Source organism: Panthera tigris, chromosome F2, assembly GCF_018350195.1.
Source record: "Panthera tigris isolate Pti1 chromosome F2, P.tigris_Pti1_mat1.1, whole genome shotgun sequence".
Lineage (NCBI taxonomy): Eukaryota > Metazoa > Chordata > Mammalia > Carnivora > Felidae > Panthera > Panthera tigris.
This window is the reverse complement of record NC_056676.1, coordinates 75,885,740-75,912,146: the sequence shown is the minus strand read 5'-3', so window position 1 is coordinate 75,912,146 and position 26,407 is coordinate 75,885,740. Positions and strand designations below refer to the sequence as shown.

The 26,407-nt window shown below is 46.8% G+C and overlaps 1 protein-coding gene and 1 long non-coding RNA gene across 7 annotated transcripts in view; one reads left to right on the top strand and one right to left on the bottom strand.

Moving 5' to 3' along the window:
- The window catches only part of KHDRBS3 (KH RNA binding domain containing, signal transduction associated 3), a 189,769-nt gene that overhangs the window by 9,526 nt on the left and 153,836 nt on the right, over window positions 1–26,407 (bottom strand). For both annotated transcript variants that reach the window (XR_006212771.1, XM_042972650.1), the window contains exon 8: window positions 1,540–1,598. Coding sequence is in view for 1 of the 2 variants with exons in the window: in XM_042972650.1 (XP_042828584.1) it covers window positions 1,540–1,598 (59 nt within the window). In the remaining variant the exon portion in view is untranslated. The remainder of the gene's footprint in view (window positions 1–1,539; window positions 1,599–26,407) is intronic.
- LOC122234846 lies at window positions 47–13,501 on the top strand. Of its 5 annotated transcripts, XR_006212773.1 has the most exons (7): window positions 47–2,699; window positions 2,850–2,917; window positions 8,258–8,494; window positions 9,542–9,623; window positions 9,947–10,079; window positions 11,186–11,336; window positions 11,533–11,877. It is a non-coding gene; the product is annotated as an uncharacterized LOC122234846 (long non-coding RNA). The 5 variants fall into 5 exon arrangements; XR_006212775.1 differs by lacking the exons at window positions 2,850–2,917; window positions 11,533–11,877 and adding an exon at window positions 13,414–13,501; XR_006212772.1 differs by lacking the exon at window positions 2,850–2,917.

Below are 26,407 nucleotides of genomic sequence, written 5' to 3'. Positions count from 1 at the left end.
CTGAGCCACCCAGGCGCCCCCACTTAGATTTCTTTCAACAGCAAAAACATAGAAAACGCAGATAAAAATGTGTGCAGGCAAAAGGAGACAAACACAAAGAGCAACGCGGGGATGGGGAGGGCAAGAGAATCGCCGACACCATGGCTCCCGGGCCCTTCCACGGAGAGTTCAGTGAAGGACAGCTGTGTTGGGTGGAATGCGAACGCCCCGACAATTCTTCCTGGATACGAAACACACCTAGTGACGGAATGTTCGTTGTCAGGCGTCACACCGGTGCCTCCACCCCAGACACGGGTCTGGAGTAACAAGAGGCATCGGTCATCTAGACCTCCTGAAACTAAACACCCGTTCAACCCCAGCACTTTCACCCAGTCGTCACAAGTCTCTGCCAGCAAATGGTTAACGTCTCTGCGACGGCAACGTACGGCAAGTGAAAAGCCATGTGTCCACTGAGACCAATTTAAAAAGGCTGTGAAGGAAAAACACTTAAAATGACCTCTTCTTTTGATACAAACATGCAATCAACGTCACTCCCTCAAGCTAACTTGCATCAATTTAAGCGGACAGCATCCAGCAAACCAAGGTATTTCTCTTAAGTGTTTGTTACAAATAACAAAAAAAAAAAAAAAAAAAAAAAAAAAAAAAAAATCCAAGGTGAGGTCATCACAGCTTGGGGGCAGGTGATATAACAAAATGCACTTCAAAAGGAACACCGGAAAATGGTTTTTCAGTTATGTTCAGAGAAATGTCAGAACATCCATTAACCAGAATCCTGATTCACTTGCGCTGGGTACCGGGCATTTTATCAGAGCTTTGCAACTGATTGAAGCTTCCTGTTCTCTGATCTCTTTGCCCTCCGGCAAAGGAGCTTCTTACCATCATTATGATGCTGCCGCCAATTCTTTTAATTAAACCTGTCCTCCTCCCGCACCCTGGGACTTGGGACACGGATTCTCCTGCATCTCTACCAGCTCCCACTGAATTCAGACGGGTTTAGCTGTCTCCCCACAAGCTGGAGAGAGGGCCCGACGTCCTGTCCCTGGCTCAGCGCTTTGGGAACCTTTGTGGAAGGACTCCCACAGGGATGTTTTCAGAGCACTTGCGATCGGAGAGGAATTAAAATATGAAGATGGGGGTGGGAGAATCGTTTTAGAGCTGCAGACTCAATGACTTCATTTTCCTTTACTGTCAAGAAGCGAAGACACTTCAGAAAGCGCCACGCTTTCAAGTGTCTGCAGTTTGGCAAACGATCCCATAATTGAGAAAATCAGCACATGGCAATCAACCCAAACAGAAAATCTAAGTTGAGGATGTGAATCTATGCAATTTTCTGTGAGTATTTGGTCCTCTTTAAATATTAAATTTAAATCTTAAAGGAGCTTCTGAAAATAGCTAGATATGTACAGACGAACGGAGAGGAAGCTGCTGTTTCGGTCAAAACGTCTTTCATGAGGTACGTTCTCCTCCGTTAAGATCTTGAAGGTGTTTCTGGGACCATCCCCCCGCTCTGCTTCCGGTTCACTCTGGCCAGGTACTCACCGTAGGAATCGTACGTCTCTTCACTGAGTCCATGTCCGTAATCATAGTAATCAGCACCACTGCAATGAACAAAACACGCAAGAAATAAAAACGTAAACAAAGATGAAAACGCAGGACAAAATGACTTGGCTGCGAGTCTGAATCACATTCAGCGAAGTATTCTAAAACAGTTACCAGAGGTTTCCAACTTTAATGCCTCATAACTGTGTTTGACACTTGAGCCACAGCAAGTGGCCAGTGAGCGCGGAGTGAGCGCCTCTTGCGCGTGACGGATACCAGACCGTCCTGGAGGAAGAGTCTGCAGAGACCGCGGGCGGGTCGCGGACAAGTGCAGCTGCCCCGTGCCAGGCGCCTCGCGGGTGCAGAGGGAGGAAAACCACGGGTTCTGTCCACCAGAAGGCAAGGACCTTCCTTCCTCTCTAGCTCCAACCTCCCAGAAAGCCCGATGCTGTGTGACCTGTGGGCTTTACAAGGCCCGAGACTCCAGGTTTCGTCTCCCCAGGACTATGCCGTCACGGTCAGGAAGTGGCTACCGATCAGGAGGCCGGCACGATGACCGTGTCGTGACAGGAGAGCAGGAGGGCTCCCTTGCCATCCGGTGACGGCAGCCTCACCACGTGTGTGAGGATGAGGCCGAGCATCTTTTCAAAGCACAGGCGCGTCTGCGTTCTCGCGTACAGCGTCCTTGAGAAAGCGGGGGTCGGAGGGAGCCCGTCACCAGGGCCATTCTGCTGCAGACGATGTAAAGGAGGCTACACGTACACAACATATTTCAATCAGGCGTAATTTTTTATAGGAACAGACCTATGGAAAAATCTAGATTACTAACCCACGGCAGATATAAGCAGTTTACGACGCTATTTTGAGGATCCAAGGGGGAGCTCCCACTCACCCTCTCAGGCTGTCCGCCTTCCCACTCTACTTAATTTTGTAGGGAAACAATCGTCCTGAATTTGTTATCCTGGATTGTCATGGAAATAAACATTCTCATTATTCCAACCCCATGCAATCAAGTAAGAAGTTCTAATCAAAATGGAAAATGATCAGCTCAGCTGCTTAACACCTTAAGAAGTTGCAAGATGAATAATAAACTCCACGCTGTGAGTGTTGCCGAATGCCAGCTGCCGAGATCCCGTGGAGTCCTCACGGCAGCCCCCGAGGTGAGTACGAGTGTCCTACCCATTCTATAGCTAAGGATGCTGCAGATCTGAAAGCCAGGGCGCCGGCCTCAAGTCTCACAGAGAACAGACAGGTGACACGCTCGTTGGTCAAACCCACACCTGGCTCTCCTCCCCACGCTTCACTGTCAGGTGAGCACTACCAGAGACTCATCGGCTCCCACGGCCGCAGCACAGCACGGCGATCCTAGGAGGAAGGGGTAAGCACGGGGGCGGGGGGGGGCGCCCCTTTTTGCCTCAAGCGTGTGGGCAAGGGCCTTCACCTCTGCTCCGCCTTCTGCTAGAAATGTTCTTCTTTCCTCTCCTTCCAAGCTACCTGCTACTCAGTCTTTAGCCACAATGTTACTTCCTTGGGGAACTTTCCCAATCTCCCAGAGTCAGCGTGGCTCCCCAGAGCAGCCCTGTCCTTGCTTCTCCCCCACCCCCGCCCCCAGCACAGACCCACTCTACACGAACGGAGTCCACGGAGGAGGTGCGCCCCCCGCCATCGGCTGTGTCGTGGTGGCTTCCTGGACAACGTTAATGCTCGAGCAGCTCTGAGCACCCGAGGGGGGAAGCCAAGGAAGGGGTAGGGAGAGGGAACAGAGAGGAGATGGCGGCAAGGGCCTTGCAGGGGGGGGAACAGCACACACGAGGCACGGATGCAAGAAACAGGCTTCAAAATTTGAGTCTACAAGTACTTCCATCAGGGTCAAGAAACACTGACCAAATGCCGAGCCTAGAATATTCCTCAGTATAAAATGCCTCCTCCATGTGCAAAATATAGGTCAGATCTTGTTCTCCTGGCTTACTCACATCCTCACGAGCTAATTAAACACAGTGTCCCATACTGGTGATGACGGGAGCCTGCTGGCATGGAGATGGAACGTACGCTCTCTGGAATGTTCTGTGTTAAGCCCCATGGTTTTTTCAAGCATTGCCCAGGAACAGGGCAGTCGCTCTTAGAGCTGACCTATTATATACCAAGTGGCGATGTGTAATTTTTCTGAGGAATCGCGTGTGGCTACAGAGTTTTAAAAAAAGGTCTTCAGATGGAGAACTGGCACTCCGCGAGGGCGTGGCGTGGGAGGAAGGGCCTCTGATGAGTGAGACCCGGGCTGCACTGACCGCCTCTCTGCAGACATGATCTCACTGAACCTCCACAGAGTCGCCATCCTTGAACATGAAGCAGCTGAGGCACAGTGACGCTGAGCCACCAGGTCACACAGCTCAGAAGGGACAGCACCTACACTCGAAGCTCAGGTGCCAACGTCACCACGTGCTGAAGACCTATGCCAGGGGCGGGGGGGCGGGCTGTGCGGTTCACCCAGACCTGCCCCGCTCCCTCCCCGAACGTCTCACTTGCCCCTCTGGGGTTTCCGTGACCCCTCCTTGCACCCGGAAATGTAAGTCAGGGTCCACGTGAAACTCACTGCCGTGTGATCGTGATGAATTACAACTGCTTTACTTGTCTGTCTGGCCTCAAATTCCCTCCCTCCCTTTCAACAGTTGCAATTTTCCTTCAGGGCAGCACACAGATCTACCAGGAGAAGGAAAGAAACAAGAGGGACTGGCTAAAAAAACATCAAAGAAACATTCACATTAAAAAAAAAAAAATCCAGCAGAAACAAGAATGAAAGAAACAATATTGCTTTCCTCCCTCTTAAGGTTTTATAGCTTTAAATAGGAGAATTGCTTAAGTAGAATACTCTTTTTCATCTTGAGGACAGAAATTCAGAAAGGAACGCCCTGTTGAAATGTCAGTGTCAACGATGGGTCAAACATCTGAGTGTGAACCTGGGCGTCCACCTGCCGGGCTCCCGGCTTGGGGGGGCGTCCTGCTCACTGTCTCAGCACCCCCGTCCATCAAGCCACGGGCCTGGTGTAGGTCCTGTGCGGACCCCGGGCAGCTGTGACATTCTTGATGGCTCATGCACTGCAGTCGGCCACAAAGTAGTCAAAATAACTTCTCATTTTGTTGGGGGAAAAAAAAAATTGGCTAATGTTTCGTGGAAAACAGCACTAAATTAAATGAACCTCGGTCCTCTTTCCAAAGGTCAGAAGTTACAGCAGAATGGCTCCTTAGACAAATAAAACCCTGATGTTCTTGAGAATTTTATCAGTCACACAAAGTGAATTACGTCTTCATAGAACTGCAAGAATTTTCTTTCCTGAGACAGGCCTCCACTGTTTAATGCGATGCTGTCGGTGACAGGCACTGAAGCTAATCAACATAGGAGTCGAGCAAGAGCTTTTTGACCAAACCAAGTCTTTATCAAATGGACTGAGCAGTAATGAACATCCGCGCAGACTGGAAATTTGTCTGTGAAGTGCCCTAACACCATTCAGCATAAAAAAAAAAATGGGGGTGAAGAATGTTTCCCATGAACAGGAGGATAAGAGGTAGCATAATTTGGTCCAGCAATGGTTTGGTGATAAGACAATCTCAGTTTTGACAGGTGAAAACTTGAAACTGACATTTGCTATCATTTTGCCCAGTTTCTGATTATTTATTACAAGACTGTCGTCAAGCCAGGAAGCTGGGAGCAGCTGAGCCCCACTCTTATACCTGTCAGCTCCACCGAATTGCTCTGCCAGCACCTTATCTCGTGCACCTCAAATGTCTATTAACCAGAGATGTGTCCTAATTCCCAAGGATGAACTAAAAACCCAACATAAGGCAAAAGGGAAAAGACACTAAAAATCTCTTCATTTACGCATACAATAACATTAATAGTAGGTAAGAAAATACAGTAGGCCAAATTCGCATCAACTCCCATCAAAAGGGATCCAGGGAAGCTGCTCCCTGAACGGGTCAAGAGTGGGCTTCCCTTGCTGGTCCTATGGCCACGTCTGCCCAAGCCCTTTATTCCCCGCTGTTCTACCCCGTCTCAGTGGTAGAGGGAAGTGTAGGTATGCAGCAGAATTCCTCGCTTTCCCAGAGGTTCTTGGTTTTACCAACCAGCGTATAGAACGCTCCCCCCGCCGAACCCCCCGCCAGCACACACGCTGGGAGAGAACACGGGGGTCAAGGAGCAAAGTGTAGTACTGGGACCAAGTCTACCACTCCTGAGACCTTCTATTCTCCACGGACAGGGGTCCAAGAGGAGGACAGAACCTCTGTCCCCAGATCACCCTGTCTCTGTGGGATCAAGAAGGCAATCCTGACATTGATCTGTCCCGTCCTTTTAACCTCTTCAAGACTCTCCACCAATTTCTACTTTAAAGTCTCTGAAACCAACTTCATCAGGCCTCTTGCTGGTTTTTATGTCAGCTTGGGAAGCTCTCGACCACTAGGATGCTCTTATCCCCAGGACTCCTAAAGTCCTGCCCGCCTGCTGCTGTCCACCCTCAGCACCTACCCCACTCTGAAATTCTTCCCCCAGGGCCCCCTGGAATTCACAGCCCACCACTGGCAAAGCTGCCTATATAATCTCAGCCTCCTCTTGGAACACTCCTTCCTCACTGGAAACTTGATTCTCCTCTGCTGACAGTTATTTCCTGGGTTGTTTCCGGGCAGCCTTCTCCAGTTTTTATCTCCCACAGCTCATGTACCGTTGGGCCCAGAGGAAGGGGGAGCATCTTCCCTCTCCCAGTACCATTACGTTCCATTCCTCCATGCCCACACCTAACTCGGAATCTCCCAATAGCATCACTGTCCTAAGTCGTGGGGATTTCAGCAGATGGACAGAAGAGCCTTCCAACAAGCTGGTCTCTCAATTCCCTGGACGACTCTTGTCCATCCATCTTGTTCTAGGCTCTTTTAGCCATTAAAAGAGTCACGCCCTAGACTTGCCATTACCAATAACAGAAACCTTCCCCACCTCGCTCAGTGTCCTGTTCCCACTCTATGACGTCCTCTTTCCTGCTTCACCCAGTCCCTCCAGTACATCATCCTTTCACATCCATTGAAACCATCCTCCCCCACGACACCCCTTAAACCTTTCATCAAGGGAACCACCCAACCGCAAGTGGCTGAAGTCAATACTCAATTCTCAGTCCTTGTGCTTAAATGACTGCTCACCATCTGTTACAGGGGACCTCTTCCTTGACATCCTTTCTTTCCTTGGTTTTCAGGCTGCTGCATTTCCTGGTTTCCTTCCTGTGTCACTGGCTAGACCTCACCTGATGACCTGTCGGTTCCTCCTTTTCCTCAGACCTCTTCAAGTTGGAGAGTTCCAGACTTCAGACCTTGGTCCTCGTCTTCTTTATTGACCTAAACTCCCTTGTGATTTTGTCCAGTCTCTTGCTTTGTATACATCCTAAACAGCAAAAACTAGCCCCGATCTAAGAACCTCTCTTAAAGTTTACATTCAAGTGTTAACTGCCTACTCGACACCTCAACTTCAATGTCTAACAGACATCTCAAATTTAACAAGGCCCAGACTCCACTGGGCCTCTCATCTTATCCCTAAATCTGCTCCAGCCAAGCTCCCTAGATTTCAGCTGACAGCAGAGTTTCTTGTTTGCTCAGGTCAAAAAAAGTTTGTGGAGTCGTTCTTTTCACGGCTATTCCCTTTGCCTAGAATGCTCTTACCTCTGGACATCTGCATGGCTAACTTCACCTTTCTCAAGTCTCTGCTCAAATGACACTATGTCAACATGGTCCGTTCAGATCACGACTGCAATCTCCCTGTCTGGCAACTCTCATCCGTATCACTCTGCTCTACTTTTTTCTACAGCATTTGCCACTTTCTAACATACTATATACTTACTTATTATTTTTACTGTCTATGTCCTTTCGGTAGAATGGGACTGTGAGCTCTACAAGAGAGGGACTTGGGGCTGGTTTATTCAATGACATACCTCAAGCTCCCTGAGAATGACACCTAGTACAAGGTAGGAACTCAGTAAAGTTTGTTAATTGCGCTGACTGAATTGTAAGCAAATCATTGGAAAATTATGGCCAAGACAATACAAGAAAGACCAAGTGTTATTAGTGGATAAAGATGAACAAGAGGTCACTCCTCTTACCCCACTTCTCAAGGTGCAAGATGGAACGATTCAAAGGCACTTAATATTTTCTGGCTGTTGACTAAACTTGACAAATAGAATTAAAAGGAAACACTAAGCCCAAGTGTGGCTGTATACTTTTGAGCACTTCCCATGTGAGAGACACCATTCTGAAAAATGGAGATCCAGAAATAGGTAAGGTGTGATCTCTGCTCTCAAGAAACTAACCAAGATGAGCATGTATTTCCACAGAGTAGGGTGTAAGTGTGCATGAGCACAGAAGCGTGTCCAAGATACCTTGGGGTCAGAGTCTCAGGTTGTTGGGGGGTGAGAGGAAGGTACGAAGGTAACACATGACTGGCTGAGGGACTGAATGAGGAGGAAAGAAGCGACAGGTGAGTGGGGGTCAGACTACAAAGTGGTTCACGAACTCTCAAAAACGGGGAGTTAACTCTACTAGTTCACCTGGTATACACAGGGCACCGACAATGTGCACGTGTGTGTGCATGTATGCGTGTGCACAGATGTATACTCTTTTGCCCTTAACCTCATGACAAACTGACGAAGTGGATATTATTCTATCTCCTTTATATACAATAAAATTGAAGGTCTGAGAAGTTAACTCAACTATCCAAGGATGAACAAGAACAAGCGAGGACCAAAGCCCTAAGTCAGGTCTGTCTGATGCCACAGCGGATGTTTATCCTACTCGAGCTGTTGCTCGGAGTGTGGAGGAGATCCTTCCAACAGGAAAGTAGTGAAAGTCTCTTAAATCACGACACTGCTTCTTTCCCTCATCTCATGTCACACGCACATCTCTCCTGGCACCTAACATGCCCTCCCACGTAAGTAATAACTTGTGTCTTTCTTCAACTTGTGAATTTTCTCTTTTACAAAATTCTCTTTGCCCCTTCATCCTTCTAGCTTTCCCACTCCGGTGACCCCAGTTTTGAAGTTCTGGGTCCCACCTCCCGTCTCCCTTTTTCTCCCATACTTGCTTGCTCTTTATCCTTTGCTGATACTTAATTTTTAAATTCCTGCCTCCCTAACTGGTTTGGCCTTTGTGGATTCCCAGTATTCGTCTCCATATGAAGATTTAATTACTTACTTTACAACCATCTTCTATTCTTTGGGCTCTGTTCTGTCAAAGCGTGGGTTTGTCAGTTTGTCGAGTCTGTTTTTTAAATGCTTAGTATATGCTGGATAGATAGGTGTTCATTTTCTGATTTGAGATTCTCAGTTTGCCTGTCTGCGGACACTACCTCTCGTTCAAAATAGCTTTCTTCTGGTGGTTGCGGAAAAGGGACAGAGTATGCTATTGGGTGGGATACGCAAGTGATTTGTTTCCCGTCCCTGGGCCTCCTGGTTGCCCTAAAGGGTGGTCCCGTCTGAGGTCTGGCTTTGCATGGCTCCCGCTGTAACCTGGGAATGAACACCACGACCGCACTGCTGAGCATCCCTGGTTAGAAACCAGGGCCAGACCAGCCTGGCTGTTCCAAATGCAGTCTTCGATCAATTCCCTTGGTGCCCCTGTTTACAGCCACTGACATGGTTTTACGTCTTCCTAAACCTCCCCACCATTACAGCACCCTTCTCTTCCATGGTGGGGGGTGGGGGGGGGGGGAGTGTTTCATTTGGTTTCCTCAAGGCTCTCGTTTCATCTGCTTTCCCTTCCACAATCTTTTGAAACTTGTTTCTGTCACTTCAGGGGATTCTGAACGGGGGCGGGGCGGGGGGGGGGGCGATGGTGGAGCAGGTATGTGTTCTTAGTCCATCCTCTTGATTCAATCTTCCTGTCTCGTCTTAAATCCTTTTTGGTTTATAACGCATTATAGATTATCCCTTAATCCTCAAGGCCCTGTCTGAAGCAGACATATTATTTAATTTTACAGGTGAGAAAAATGAGGTCAAAGGATGGGAGCCATGTCTAACTCAACTGCTCCCTACAATGCTGATCCTTCCCAGATCAGACAGGTAAGAGGAAGACGGATACGAACACGAGGGCTGAAGACCGTCCGTGACTCACGCAAGAGTCTGTAATACGGACGTTGTGTTGCAGCAGTTGTGGCAATTTTCTGGGGTGGGAGGTGAATCTGGAATTCATCCCAGAATCATCTTCAGTGAATCTCTTCCAAAGTTTAATTAGTAAGTTCTGTGTTGTTTGAATTTAACATGAAAGGGCTGATGTTTTTCTGGGTTATGTTGGCCCGTTCTTTTAAGATAAAATTTTATCTATAATCCTTTTGACAAAAATTAAAATTTTAGCAAACGTTTACGAAATGCTTATCATCTGGCAGGAAAAACTACCGGACTGAGCACACGTGGTCCAGACAGTAGCTCCGGACCGGCTGGCCTGGGTTAGTGTTTTCGCTCTACTTGGGAGCTTGTAATCCTTCCGCAACCATTAAGAATTTTTACAGATAAAGCAGAGTAAGTGAAAAGTAACATTTAAAATGAAATTGTGGGACTACTCTTGTTTTCCCAATATCACAGATAACTGAAAGACTTGAAATTCCTTCAGGGTAATTGGCTAAAAAATTTCCAATCTGCTTTCAGTAAGAGCCTTACTTCTCTAATAGTTCTTTAATAAGATTTCAGAACATTTCCTCAGGAAGGTGCCGAATAAATAAGTCTCCGAACTGGGCTGCACCGGTCGGATGGCAGAACGGCAGCCAAGGTCTGGTCGTGGGCCCACCGGTTTGCTACATCCGGGCCTCCCCCTGATGCCTGGTCACGACCGCCCCTCCTGGGGGCTGCTCCCCAAACGGAGCTAGCTTCCTCCAAGACGGGAGAGATGGGGGTAAGGGCACTTCATTCCTGTCTTCCGGGTTTTGCAAATCGTGTTCAGATCTAAACGCAAGGCTGTTAATCCTTTGTCCCTCTTCCCCTGAGGATTGCAAATCTGGACGAGGCAGCTTTGATGTGGGAGGGAGGCCAGGGCCAGCCCCTCTTCGTAGGCCACCCCTGGCTTCACAGCACCTCATGTGTGATGGGCACGCAGGGAACACACTTCTGCCCTCAGGGAGCTGACGGCGTGAGGACAATTCAGTGGACCAAAGGGCTGCACGAGGGTTAAAGGGCCCTCGATAACTAGCTTCCTACGCTTGCCGCTGGGGGTGGCTCTCGCCCCGCGCTCTCCCAGAGCCCTAGTATATGCATCCTGCGTGTGCAAACCGGCCTAGAGCGGTGGTGTTCCAAGTGTGGCCTGGGCACTCCTGAGAGCCCCTGCCATCAATCACGGGTCTGAGCCCCACATCGGGCTCTGCGCTGGTGGCGCGGAGTCTGCTTGGGATTCTGTCTCTCCTTCTCTCTGCCTCTCCCCTGCTGGGACTCTCTCTCAAGATAAATACATAAACTTAAAAAACATTTTTTTTTAAAAAGTATGTTCGTTTAAACATGTCCTTGACGAAGCAGTACAGATTACTAATTTTAATAGATCTCCACTATTATTCTGCATGATGAAACAGAAGGGTGCTTACGGGAGGTCAGTGGCTGGCTGGGGCGTGGGGGTGACCTCGGGCTTTCTCGCGGCACAGCTTTCCACTTGAAAGAATCAAGTGCAGACAGACTATGGTTACTCCGACGCACGTATGTGGCAGACACGTTCTCAGAGATGAACGAAGTGAGCCTGTCTCTTCAGGAAAAACTGACAGCATTTGTTACCGATGACTCAATTCAAGCTTTCAGGTATGCGCTGCAATTTTGGAAAGTTAGTACTGACCACTGTAAATGGATAATAAGGCAGTACTTCTAGAGAGACCTCTCTGTTGAGACCGGTGGTGGTGGCAACAGATACGGCTCTTTCATACTGCCCAGGGAAATGCGTCACAGGACCGTGAAAACACGCACGTCCCAGCGAACCAGTGTTTTTCGTATGACCTAGGTCCGATGTTTCCAAACCCACCAAATGGAAGACGGACCAAGGCGTTTCAATGAGACAGAGTATGACAAGTTTACTGATGTGGTTTCAGAATCCACGCTGCAGCTAACCTTTAGGAAACTACCACTTGCCAAGTTTCGGTGGAGTCATCAAAGAATACCCACAGTTAGGTGCAAAGCTGTCAAAATTCTTTTCTTTTCCACCTGCGTATTTGTGGTTCCAACTACTTCAACCCAAACAACATGTCCCATCAGACTGAACACAGAGGCAGAGAGAAGAATGTAGCTAGCTCCCACGAAGCTGGACATTAAAGAGATTTGCAAAAATATAAAACAATACTGTTTTTGTTTTGGAAAGTAGTCATTTTCCATAAAAACAGATTTTTTTTTATGTTAACATGCAATGAATTGGCTACTGTCATGTATTTCATGATTAATAACTATCTTTAAAGTTTCTGTTTTTAATTTCACATGCGGTAAATGTTGGCAGATACAAGCCATACACACCAGACGGCTTCGTGGCCCTTACAATAAAGGACAGAGGAGTTCTGAGACCGAAGGCTTTAAGCCCGGGCACAGGTCACCTGCCTGCAGGAAGTGTGTGAGAGCACAGTGACTCCTACACACTGGCCTGAAGAATGATTCTTTGATCTGGAACAATGTCTCACCGTCCACCCGGTGACGGGGGAGGAAGAAGGGCTCACTCACAGAACTAGCCTGCGGACAGAGCCCCGTGTCACAGCCGCCCGGCCCCAGGTCTCACACATACCAGGATCAAAAACTGCCGTTTCTGGCAAGATAGGGAAAAGAGTCAGGGGAAACTTAAACTTCGTATAAGCAGGACAGATGCGTAGACCTCCCCAGATCCATCAGGCACAGATCTAACGTGGGGACAGTTTCAATTTCCTCACGGTACATGTCACTTTCCAGTGCCCAGAATGCAAGAAAACAGAAGTAAAAAGGTTTGAAATAACGAGTTCTCTTTAGGAATTAGAAAAATTATATCCATTTGCCAATAACTGGACTATTTAAATGCTCAGCTTAAATAGCCAGATATAATTTACGGTTTAACCAGGGAACCTATTTCTCTGAGAGCAACTTCCAGTAATTCTTTTAGCACGCAAATTTAAGGTCTGATTTTTGGAATTCCAGACCTTTCGAAGTTGATATTGTTAACCTGATGTTAGGCATTCCGTTGCTCAGGAGAGGACCCGTCGCAAGGCTGATAGGGGAGGGAAAACAAAGGCAGATTTACGATGCGTGTATACGTACAATGGAATACTACCCGGTGATGAAAAATGAAATCTTGCCATTAACTAGAAGGTATTATGCTAAGTGAAATTAGTCAGAAGAAGAAAAATATCATGATTTCACTCATATGTGGAATTTGAAAAACTTAACAGATGAACACAGGGGAAGGGAAGGAAAAATAAAGTAAAAACACAGAGGGAGGCAAACCATAAGAGACTCTTAGATACAGAGAACAAAGTGAGGGTTGCTGCAGGGGAGGGGGGCCGGAGGATGGGCTAAATGGGTGACGGGCATTAAGGAGGACACTCGGGATGAGCACTGGATGTTCCACGTAAGTGATGAATCACTTGGTTCTACTCCTGAAGCCAAGACTACACTGCATGCTAACTAACTTGAGAATAAAAAAAATAAAATAATTTTGCCATGTTTCTTAAGCTCAGAAATAAGATTTGGTAAAAAGAGTAAGTGGAAAAAGGGGTTTAAAAAACTGTGGGGAATTATTCGTGGTCTCTGTTCAAATGATTAAGAGTTAACAGAAATTTCAATTTACAGTAGAATCCTATTTTAAAAATGGGTCAAAACCATAAACATTTTAAGAACTGTAACTGAAAAGTTTGTCTCCTATTGTTTTCAGAGACAAAAGAGGATTTTAAAATGGCAGATGAGAAAACAGAACTTTTTCTTCTTTACGAATAAATTGATAGTGAACCGGTTACCTTTAAGTACGCGCCAGTCATCTGGTTTTGTCGAAGGGAGGCTACCGCAGTCTGAGCCGCGCTGTGACATCACTGACAGCTTCCATTTCTATGGGTCCCCTACGAAGGATACATGCACCTAACCCAGTCACTTAGCGCAGACCCTGTCACCGTTCCAGCCTCCCTCGTGCGAAGCGAGGCCTGGCCGCCGCGAGGGCACAAGCGCGGGGCGCCGTGGGAGGGCCGGGCGGCTTCTGGCTTCAGCGGGGGTCGCGGCTCTGCCACGCGAAGCTATTTGCCGAACCAACTGCTGGGAGCCAAGCGTTTCGGGCCTGCGTTCGTTCATTCAGCCGTGGAGTCAAGGTTTAAAGAAACAAAACGAATTCACGACCTTCGTAAAGCTTGTATTATAGTGGGAGGGGCAGGCCGTACACAGTTCGTGTATCAACACGGCGAGAATCAGAAGAGCAGGAAGGCAGAAAGGCCTGGAATCAAGCTGGTATTTCACAGCCTCCCCAGAGAACCCCTGTTACCAGGGTGTCCTGTGAGGCCATGAAGGAGGATGCAGGCACCACACGCGGGAACACGTCCCGGGCAGGGGGACGGTCACGTGAGGGATGTGGGCTCACTCTTGGCACATCTGGGGGCCGGAAGGGCAGTGTGGGGGGAGCAGAGGGCCCGTGGGGGGAGCAACGGTCAGGGAGGAGGCTCTGGCGGATCGCACAGAGCCAGACAGGCCACGGGAAGCCTTCGGTTTCTGTTTTAGATCTCGAGGGAGAGGGAAAGTTACCGGCAGTTTCCCCGGGGTTAGGGAAAACCAGCACTGCCACTGACGGAGTTGGGGCAGGTGCCATCGGGAGGTGAGCCCCGGGCACGCCGGGTCTGACAGGCCTCTGGGAAGGGATATCTACAGGTCAGGAGACAGAGCCGCACCGGGCACACAAATCCGGTCATGGCCACATAAAAGGTACTGAAGACCCTGAGCTCACGAGATCACTTAGGGACTCGGCACGCGTGGAGGGAGCGCAGGTTCTGGATAAAAAGGTTCACTGGATTTTGAATCCTGTCCTTGCGTTCGGAAGCAGTGTAACCTCAGGCAGGCGGCCTACTCTTCTTGTGTTTCAGCTTCTCGGAGTGTCTCAGAACTAAGAGGTGCTCAATAAAGACACTGAACGAAGGAGTCACCGAGCCGTCTGGCTTGCGGCCTCTCGGGAAGGGGAAGGGACAGCGGCTGGGTCTGCGAGGGGAGGGCGGGAATGGGTGAGTAATCCCGACACGAGTTCACGCGCACAAAACACCGGCCTGCCCCTTCGTCAGTGACCAGTAAACGTGACCTGATTCTTAACCCTACTGTTGTAAGTACGTTTGCAAAGTCTTATTTCAGATGTAACAATTACTTTGTCAGACGCAAAGATTTTAACCGCTAACGTAGGTTGGCCACAGAATCAGACACACACAGAGCTTGTCGTTTAAGGCTGATCCCCCCCCCCCACACACACACACTCTCTGCTGTGGGGTACTTCTAAATTTGCCCTCACCATAAAGTAAAGGAACTTGCAGGTACTCTGCTGAGTCAAAGGGAAGAAAGCCACCTTGAGAGGTCACGTGGCCCATCCCCTGCCTTCAGGCCGAATTGTCTTAATCATCTGAGAGAAAGGGTTCTCTCTCCACTTCCAAAGACTTCCAGAAACGAAGCCTGAATAACTTGCCACAGTGAGGCGCCTGAACAGGCCTGCCAGAAGATACTTGTTTTATATTTAACCTTAATCTCTCGGGAGCCGCTCAGAATCCTTTTTTCTTTTACTCTGTTCTCCACAGGGCTGGGGAGTACCACCTTCTGGGCAAGACGACTCAGGAAGACACGGGGGGCAATGAGGGAGCCCGTGGCCTGGAAGTTCCTGGCAAGCCTGACTGAAGGAGGACCTATTTCAACCGCTACTGCCCGATGCTGGTATTGGGCAGCCAGACGTGCAAAGCTTTAACGTAACAGTAATAACAGACCACACTTACCAAATGCCTACTGTGAGCCACATACTGTTCCCGGTACTCCACACGCCCTCCACACACACTTCATCTTTATTTATTTCTTTAAATGTCTGTTTATTTTGAGAGAGAGAGAGCAGGGGGGACAGAGAGAGGAAGAGAGGGAGAAACCCAAGCAGGCTCCACCCTGTCAGCACAGACCCTGATGCAGGGCTCAATCCCACGAACCAGGAGATCATGAACTGAGCCACCCAGGCGCCCCTCCTTTAAGACTCCTCGTGAGCCCGAGGGGAGAGGTGCCAGTGACAAGGGATCAGTCCCCACAACTCCCTTTCTCAGCCACTTCTGCAGGTGACACAGAAGCAATAACTCTTACGGTGAAGCTTCTGGGAAGTATGCTAACAGAAGGCTGACCCAGCCAGGAGGTGCAGCGTTCCCCTCTTCCTCCTCCTTTCTGCCTGAACCCTGCCAGGATGGCTGGAACCACAACAGCCATCTGGAGACGGGGAGGAGCCTCAGGAGACAGGGCGGGGGGGAAAAAAGGAAGGAAGAGGCCTGGTTTCTTAGTAACTATGAAGACTTGTGCTCAACGTCTGCAGCTGCTGGTATTCTTACATGAAAGAAAATAAACCTCTCATTTGTTTGAATTTATGGGTAATCCAGATCTCATCCCAGTCCTAAAAGATAGAGCACTGCGTTCTGAAATAAGGGATGTTGAGTATCTCTTTAGTTTTCTGATGCAGACATATCCAACCATGCTTTCTTATTTGAACAGAAAACTGCTGTTTTCTTTTCTTCTTCTTATCAAAAGCTGCTTAAAAGGTTGCAGATGGTTCTCCATAATTAAAAAAAAAAAAGATGAATTTTGATTAGATTCCAAGAAAAAGGAAAGAATAAAAAGAAAAGAATTTGTTTACAGAGTGTCTTCAGCTCACACGGGGCCTTTCTTCTTTCTCCAACACACCTGAGTTGTGCACGCAAACAAGTCACAATGACGCTCAGCGTGTTTCACGGCAACACCACTGACGCTGAGGCTGTGCTAACGTTACGTTCTTTAGACCCTCATAGTTTCATCTTTAAGCAGGCTCCTCATCTTATTGTAATCATTCTGGAAGGCAGCATGTAATTAATAGTTAAGACCCAGGCTCTGGAAGTGGACAAGCAAAAGCCTAGCATCCGGAGCCAGGCTCCAGCATTTACCGTGTCAACTCAGGCAAAGTTGATCCGATTTTCTCCCCTGGAGAAGGGTTTTGAAACTCAGTCTTTCCTAAGATGTTGTGAGGTTTATGTAAGACCATGTGGTACATACACACCTCAAGCTCTTATTTAAGGACAGTTGTCATTACTGTTATCGAAACAGAGGTTCTTTCTAAGCGAGAAGTATTTTTCTCAAGAGTTCTTAGTTTGATGTTACATAACCTTTTTCTCCTTAGCAAGAGAGTCGGGAGCTCACCCTCAGTGACACAAATCTAACAACAACAAAAAACCAGTAGTTTCCTTCTATTTGCAGAGTACTCCGCAATTTTGTAGCCTCATTTAACTTTCCAGAAGGTGAGCACTGTTTTGTCCATTCACTTTATTCATTAAATATAAGGTTTCATAAGCTTCCTGTTGGCTTGCTCACCTCTGCACAACACGTGACCGCTGGGGATCCAAAGTTTGGTCTCTTGACTCAAGCTTCAGTATTTGTCCTATAGCTGTTAACTGCCACGATGAATTAATTTGTCAGAAACATTAATGTTTAGAACTAAGATCTCTTATGATTAAATACAAGATCAGTTGTTTATAACTTTTTTTTCTGGCAAAAGAGGATTTAAAAATTGTTATCAATTACATATATCATCACTAGACATCTCAAGAAAATTTTTTTTAACATTTATTTATTTTCAGAGAGAAAGAGAGGCAGAGAGAGAGAGAGAGAGAGAGAGAGAGCGTGAGAGAGAGAGCGCAGATCCCAAGCAGCTCTGCACAGCCCCATGTGGGGCCCGATCTCATGAACTGTGAAATCATGGACTGGGCCTAAATCAAGAGTTGACCACTTAACCAACTGAGCCACCCAGGTTGCCCCTGGACACCCCAAGAAGTTTGGACAAGAATTCTCTATCTGAAGCGTCAAGACTGCTTGTTGGAATGTGATGGAACGTAACTGTCACCACAGACTGGAGTGTGGCGGGGGGGGGGGGGGGAGCCCTGCGAGGGCAGAGTCAGGATGAGTCCCCAAGTGGCAAGGAGGTTGGGAAAGTTGCTGAGAATTAATTTCAAAAGAATGGTTTATGTACATACACGTCTAAAAAATAAAAAAAAGGGTATTTTGGACAGGGAACAAAAACGAGGGCTGGGTTTATCAGCCTATTTCCATGCATCTCTGTGAAGCCCCACGACCGAGTACGGCTTGTGCCAAGGCACATAATCGGTCAGTACTGGTTCCTCTGGCTCTTTCCATTGCATTCAAAATGGTCTATCCACATTTTACGAGCAGTTTACAGTATTTCATGGGACCGCTTGTTAATGCAGTTGTTCACGGTATCCTGAGTTTGTTTTTTCGGCGAGGGCGTCCACCTGCTACACAGAGGTGTCTTTTGGAAAAGATTTCTGGTAGATCCATCTGACAGAGGGATAATCAAAGCCATTACCTATCACTTTTAAAGAAAGCTGACTGTGATCAGCAGCATCTATGCATGTAAAATATTATGTATGTGAGAGTGGAAGGAACTTCATTTGACTTTCTGTGGGATCGTCAGCATCCCTGTGAGACAACGTTGGACTAGCAAATGGTTTTCAGTATTCCTGAAGAATCTGGCAGACAGTAACCGGCATCAGTGTGCACATCAGATTATTCAGTCTCACTCTTTCAAATATGTAGAACGGAGATAATTTCAAGTACGCTCCCCACAGCAATTGTATGTAAATTCAAATCCAACATTAGGAAATTAAAATAGGAATGCCTACTCTGTTTTAAAATTGCTAATGCGGAGTTAAATTCTACCTCCCCATATTTAGTCAATAAGTATTTACTGAGCATTTTCTATGTTTTAGGCACTGTGCTAGGCACTGGGGGGTATGGCAGCAAAAAAACTTAAAGAAGGCAGACACTGATCAGAGAATTACTTCAAGACAAAATTGCAGTTATGAAGGAAAACTGTCTAACAGTATGAGAAGCTATAATTACAGTACATTTGAAAAAAAAAAACCCTCATTCTGCTGCAGTATGGGAAAACGACAGGAAAGAGGTGGTTGCAAGTGGAGGTGGGGCATTCGAACAGCAAGTAGGCTCCTGGTATTCTAGAAGCAAGCAAGACGACACGACCCTGGACCAGCATGGTGGTGGTGGGTGTGGAGAGCATGTTGGTCTGTAAGAACGGAAACACTGTGTCAACTCCAGGAGCCTGGAATTCGGGTCCACCACAACCCGGCCTCCACCGATCTTTCTCTGGACACTCCGTGCACCCCCCGGGGGCGCTGGAGGCATCAGCCTCACCTTGGACTAGTTATTACCAGCACGCTCCAAGTTGTGACCTTCACGGGACCACTGCACGTGTTTGCTCCCTTCTCCCGCTGCTGGTTTGCCTGGTAAGATGGCCATCATCAGTGGCAGTTAAGTAGATGGCTACTAAGCTGACAGCTTTGTAGGAAGTACTTTTTAAAAGTTTTCTTAGAGTTTTCACCCATGCTACGGCAGCTACCACGATTTCGCCCACTCCCGCTGCTGGACAACATTCCACTGAGGACATTACAGTTTATTCCTCTGTGGAAGGGCATCTGGGCTGTTTCCAGGCTCGGCCTTCAAAAATAATGCTACTTTCAACACTGTTACATAAAGCTTTTTCTAGATACATATTCTTATTTCTCTGGGATAAAATTATCAGGAGTAGAATTACTGGTTTATAGGGTAGATACATGTTCAACATCTTTATTGTTCATTTATTTATTTTTTAAAAATGTTTATTTTTGAGAGAGAGAGTGCAAGCGGGGAAGGGGCAGAGAGAGAGGGAGACAGGATCAGAAGGAGACTCTGCCCTGACGGTGGTGAGCTCGATGCGAGGCTTGACCTCACCAACCATAAGATCATGACCCGAGCCAAAGTCTGACGTTCAGCCGAGCCACCCAGATGTCCCTGTGTTCAACATTTTTGAAGAAACTGCCAAACATCTCACAGTTGTGCTATTTTACACACGTATGAGTTCCAGCTGCCCCGTAACTGTGCCCACACTTGGTGCTGTCCGTGACTTTCGTGTTAGCCGCTCAAGGGGTGGGGGGCGGGGGAGGGCACGTGCAGCAGCGGCCCACTGAGGTTGTAACTTGCATGTGCACCTCCTGGACGACCAATGACTGAGCACTTCTGCATATTCTTCATGGCCATCTGAATATATACTTTTGTGACACTTCTGGACTAGGTTTTTGCCTATTATAAAAATTGGATTATGTTTTTCTTATTGAGCTTCACAGTTTCTTTATAGAGTTCAGATAAAAGTCCTTTGTCAGATATATGTGTTGCAAAGATGTTTTCCCTGATAGTGGCTTGTCTATTTTTTTAATGACGTCCTCTGATTAGGAGATGTTTGAAATTTTGATAGAATCAAATGTCTAAATCTTTTCTTCATTTCTATTTTCTAAATATTTTTTCCTATAAGTTTTATAAATTTAACTTCACCCTGAAGTCATGAACCATCTCAGATTACCATTTGTAAATGGTGTGAGTGAGGGGTGTGGGGGGAGCGGCGGCGGCGGGGGGAATCAAATCTATCCCCACCACCCAAATACCTAATTGTTACAGCATTACACTTACTGAAAAGACAATTCTTTACCCACCCAATTGCTCTGGTGCCCTCGAAAGCAGTTAAGTGTGGGGCCATTTCTGGACAGTCACTGGCCCATTACCCACGCTTGCACAGTACCACGGAGTCTCCCTTACTCTGGTTTTGTAAGTCAGGGGAAGTCAGTGTTCCAAACGTGTTCTTCATCGTCAAGACTGCTTTGGCTACTCTAGGTCCTCTGAATTTAAATAAATATACAAACCTACCTGTAGAGGTTCTGGACTGTACCGAATTTATAGATAATTTCGGGGAGAACCAACATCTTCATCAACATTGAGTTTTCCAGTACGAAAGCATGGGGCACGTGTCTCCATTTAGCTTCGTCTTCATTACTTCCTATAAGCAGTGTTTTACTAACCATGGTCAGTATAGAGGTCTTGCACATTTTTGCTAAAATTACCCCTAAGAATCCTCACACATCACTGGTGGAAATTTAAAATGGTAGAGCTTCTTTCAAAAAGCAGTTGGGCAGTTTCTTAAAAAGTCAACCAAAAAATTACCACTGGACTCAGCAGCTCTGCTCCTAGATATCTCCTCGAGGGAAGTGAAAACACAAGCTCACACAGACTTGCACACCAGTGTGCACAGCAGTGCCATTCGTAAGAGCTAAGAAGTGAAAACAACCCCGTATGAATCACCTGGGCAATGTATACACAAAGTGGAGTCTACCCATGAATGGACCACCATTCGGTAAGAAAAGAAGAAGACAGATAAATGTTATAATGGGGGTGAACCTCAAAAACAGAATGCCAAGTGAAAAATACTGATGTAAAAGAGCAGACATTTTAAGTCTATCTAGCTAAAGTGCCTAGAAAAGGGAAATCTGTAAAGATAAAAATGATGCTGGTGGAGGCCTGGGGTTGGAGCTAGGAAAGGGATTCACCGTAACAGGGAGGAGGGAGTGGATGGCAATGAGAAAGATGTGCTCAGATGGGATTATGGGGACGGGTGCGCAACTCTGCAAATTTACTAAAAGTAATTACATTTTTTAATTTCAACGGTGAATTGTACAGCATGTAAAATATGTGTCAATAAAGCTGTTTAAAAATGGTCCTATGTATTTTATGTTTTTCAATGCTACAGCACATGGTCTCTCTGGGGGACTGTCTTCCACCTGTTAATTGCTAGTGCATGGAAACACAGGACTTGTATACTGACTGCGTTACAATTGATAAACTGACTGATTCGTCTGAATAGTTTTTCCGTGGGTCCCTTAGGACTTGCAACCACCTGATCATGTTATCAGTGAATAAAGACAGTCAACTTCTTCTTTTTCAGTCTGTATGCCTATCATTCCTTTTTACTCACCTTCCTGCACAGATCGGGCCTCTCAGCACAACACGAGAGCAAGCGGGGGGCTCTCAAAGCTGCTGTGTCCCTAGCCTTGGCAGGAAAGCAGGGACTGTTTCAGTTAAGTCTGATGTCAGCTTGAGGGTGTGTATCTGTGTGTGTGTGTGTGTGTGTGTTCTGGCAGATGTCTTTTATCAACTTGGGAAAAACTGCCCTGCATTTCCAGTTTGCCCACATCTGCTTGTTAAATTCTGTCAAACATCTTTCCCGCATTTGTGGAAACGATCACATGATTCTTCTCCATTACTTAGTTAATGTGGCGAATTACACTGATAGACTTTCACATATGATAGAAATCTTGCGTTGCTGAGATAAACTCTACTTGGTTGTGGAAAGTAACCGAGTTCTGATGTGCTAATATATTTTGGTAAAGGAATTTTCAGTTATGATCATGAGGGATAGTCTCCCCTCCTCAAGATCCTTGACCATATCTGCAAAGTCAAAGTCCCTGCTGCCCTGTAAGGAAACATGGGTCCTGGGGATTGGGATGTGGGCATTTTTGAGAGCCATTATCCTGCCAACCAAAGCTGCCACAGGCCAGGGAGTCAGTGAGTGTAGGCAACAGTCTCTTCCTGTAACTTCAGAGATTTAAGTCTGCAAGCCCCTTCAACCACACTGAGATAGAAGGATAAGAAGCCATTACAGCATGTTCTTGGACAGTGAAAACATTTTGTCCCAAATCATTCAAAAATATCTTATTCCAAAGGGAAATTTGAAGTTTTCTACCCAAAGAACTTAAAATTATAAGCTCAAATGGCAGAACACGGCCCTTAAAGATGCCAGAATACATGAGATGGACCCTCAGAGATCTTTTCCACAGGCCTCTGCTCCTGCAGATGTCCCCGGGGCAAACTGTCACCTCGTTCAAGTCTTAGATCACCTCCTCCATGAAGCTAAGCATGACTGTCATACTTAGACGTGAGTAGCACCAGATTTGAGCTCTATAAGGGCACAACCTTTATCCTTTTTGTTCACTGACACTTGTCAGGCATCTAGGAGAGCTCTTGGCACACAGTAGGTACTCAACAGTCATTTGCTGAACGAAAGAATGGAAGACATTACAGAAATGCCAATAACTTATTTCTTTGGGAAACAAACATTTACTTAGCAACTAGCTGCCAGGCACTAGGAAGGTATAAATAATACCTCATTACATCATGCTTATTAGTCAAGAAGGGTAGTCCTCAACGTTGGCATTGTTGGCCCATCGAAGTTACCTGTAGAGTCTAAAAACTTCCAGATAGCTGTGCTACACCAAGACCCAGATTAAAAAAAAATAAACAGAAGACTGGTCGGGGCACCTGCTTTTTCTTTATTTACAGCTGTTATCAGGGACGCTCCTACACAGCCGGAGGAGGGAAGACTGCATGCATTTTCACAGGAGATGTTCAATGCTACCAGACTTCTTACTGTGTTTCCAGTAAAGGAACTTTTAAAACAGATGCTGACTTCTTGAATGTTATTAGTTTAACTGAAAACACAGGTAGATCACTTGTCTGACCAGACTGCACTAGGTACTGAGAACAGAAAGATGAATACAAAGGGTCTCTCGAGGGCCTCTCTGTATAAAAAGCAGACAGAGTCTCAACAGTCTAGAAGGCACACTGGAGAGGAGGGGCAAGGAGAGCATTTTGAACACACAGAAGGTCGGCTTAGTGCGTAACAGAACATAGAAGGAAGGGGACGTGCCACGAAGACAGGGTCAGGGACACTTGCCAGATGAGAAAACCACTGATTGAAGCAGCCCGCTGCTCATGCAAGCGATATGGCAAGGACTAAAATGTATAGAAAAGCAAATCATCCTGTTTGTGCCATTCTGGAAAAGTCTAAAAGAAATCACATCTAAGTTTTATACAAATATGCCAAACAACCACAATGTCCTTAAAAGGTCTATGTAGGGAAAATAACTGAAGGAGCCATGAAGGAATTAAATTTACTCTCATAGCTTACGCTCTGACACCTACTGAATGTGTGATCAAGCAAATTACCCACAAGCCAAGACTGAACAATTCAACATAAGGTTGGACTGTACCGGTGGGTGACCTGAATGAGGCTACAGACAAAATCGGGGCCAAATCGAGAGAGGCCTTGCCACCGTGATGACTTCTAATGGATGGGATGGTCCTTTACTAATCCTTTAATCCATCCTATTTAACAGTCAGTTGCTAGCACGAACAAGCTTGTTATATTGGTAACCGCCAAGGCTGAGCACCACGTCCCTCTTCAGAAATCTCTTGGCTTTTCAATTTGCCATACATGCTTTTCATCTCTCTGTAATCACATTTTCCTTGATCTTAAACTTCAAATAATCCAAGGGGTAACCGCTCTCCTGGAGAAGCACAAGCCTCCACCAGAGTTGGGTAACAGATGGTCCGTAACCATACTGTCTTTCCAAAATTCAAAAATTCTGAATCTCAGACTCTTAGCCCCAAGGATTTTTAGATAATTACAGTGATGACAGCTGATGATAGCATTTACAATGTGCCAGGAACTGTTCAAAGTGCTTTCCGTATACTTAAACTCGTTAACTCTAGAAGAGTCCTATACGGTAGTTACTGTTAGCATCACCCGCGTTTTCCGGACAAGGAACCTGAGCGTAGGTTAGGTCACGTGGCCTCAGCTGCACTGTTGGCCGACACAGAGCCGTGACTCATACCCAGGAGCTAGCTCTCCATCCTCATGAACCAAGTCTTGACTCAGCCTTCCTTAAGGCACTGTTTTATCGGTGTTACTTTGGCCAAGGTGATACATATAGGTTTTTTCCCACATCTAAAATGTCGTATCTCCTTCCCCGAACTCTGCCAGGAGCTGCTTATTCGCGTTCAAGTGCTGGTAAGCATACTTCCACTGTCAGACACTCACCGAAAAATAAGTTCAGACACTTACTGTGCAAATATGGAGTCAAAGGTTATGGACACTTAAGGTTCTTGATGAACACTTGTAAATTACTTTCCAAAAGGAACATGTCCCTCCGTGGTGACAAATAGAAGGGCAAATACAATCTGTACTATGTCTGAATTATTTCAGCCTCTCAAGTTGTGAGTCCAGTAAATGAGGTTTGACTAGATTCTGAGATATTCAAGCGCCCTGATGTTCTCTATTATAAATCATTCTTCACAAGTTAACTTCAAGCTCTGACCTCACGTCTGTGCCTCCAAACATTTTAGGACTCCAATCATCCAAATTAAATGAAGCCTTCAATACTTTTCCGTCTCACAAATGGGCAATCAAAACGGCATGCATAATTTTATTCAGATTATTTGTTGGGATTTTACCGACTGGAGTCTTCCTCGGAAAAAGTCCGTACAAGTTTCTAGATGCGGTGACCGAGCACTCCTAACAGCAGCCGGTGCACGGCAGACAGTACAGAAGAACGCTCCGACTGCGCTCACAGGCCACCTCTAGCTAGCACTTACTCTGCAGGAGCCTCAGGGAAGTTCCACGGCCTCCGTGCCGCAACTTCCTCATTTCTGTACAATGGGACGGTAACCGGGACCTACCGCCACCAGGCTGCGGAACGCACAATGTGTGGCAGCCAGTACGTGCCACGTGAGCGAGTTTACCGAACCTCTGCTCTGTACATCACGCCTGCCGTCCCAGCCAATCACCATCTTAACGAGTCAAATACGGTCTTCGTTTGACGGATGAGAGAAGAAGACTGAACAAGTGACCAGACCCAAACCACGCAGCAAGGGAAGCGATGGACGGAGCCGGGATTCAAATCCTGCTTTGTTTTGAACGGGGGTGTTATAGCCCCCCCGTCTTTGAGACTAAATCATGCCACAATTTAACTAAATCATAGAGGATTTGTTAGGGAAAATCTCCTACAAATCCACAAAAATACACTTTAAGGATGTGTGGGACAAGGCGGAAGGAAACACAGGGGAAGCCCCCGAAGAGATCGCAATTTTATAGCGAAGGTGTAAAGTTGGGGTTTGCTCAGCAGCACGCCAACTTTTTGGAAACCCTGTCACATAGCCTACATTTCAGCAGCGACGCTCCTGGCCTGTGCGCGGGCTCGCAGCATCTGTCGCGGCTCTGAATGGCTGATCATAAGCACCGTTTCAGCCTTCTCAACGCTATTAAGCAGATGGCAGCGCGAAATCCAAATGATGTAGTACATCTCCCCGGTGGACTTTGTTTCCACATACCGCCATTATTTCGCAATTCCTCGGCGATAAATCTCGTGTATTCTCAAGAACACGAAAGAGTGCACTGACAGTGGCAGTTGATTTACTACCACTAGCCTGTGTCCGCCCCTCGCCTATGTTTCCACGTGCTTGTAAAGATCGCCGTGAAGAAGCCACGTGGAGCTGGAGCGGAGGGGAGTACAGGACTTGGGTATTCTCCACACCTACAGGGCCAGGTTTTGCCACTTGTTGCCTTCAAGTTAAGCGAAAGAACACGGGCTCGAGCTTTAAGAGAGCTGCGTAGCAGGCCTGACTTGTCAACTAGGTGACTTTGGTCAAGTTCACATTCCCTGAGCGTCAGTCTCCTTATTTGTAAAAGTAAAGCCTGACGCTCCTCTGGAGGTTCTTGGGGATAAAACGAAACGGCGGGCCCAAGAACATCTGGTACAGTAACAAACGCTTCCTAAGTATTTAATTGATACTTGATTTCTTCAATGTGTGCCAAATTAATGAATCTGGAAAATTTCCCTGTTTTCTTTTTTGTTAATTCTAAGGAATTTCCTGTTGAAGCTGTAAAACTTCTTGGCTTGCTTTTAGTACAAAGTATCGAGAGTTCAGTAACTCAGAGGGAGACCTAAACACGGCCCTCGGACTCA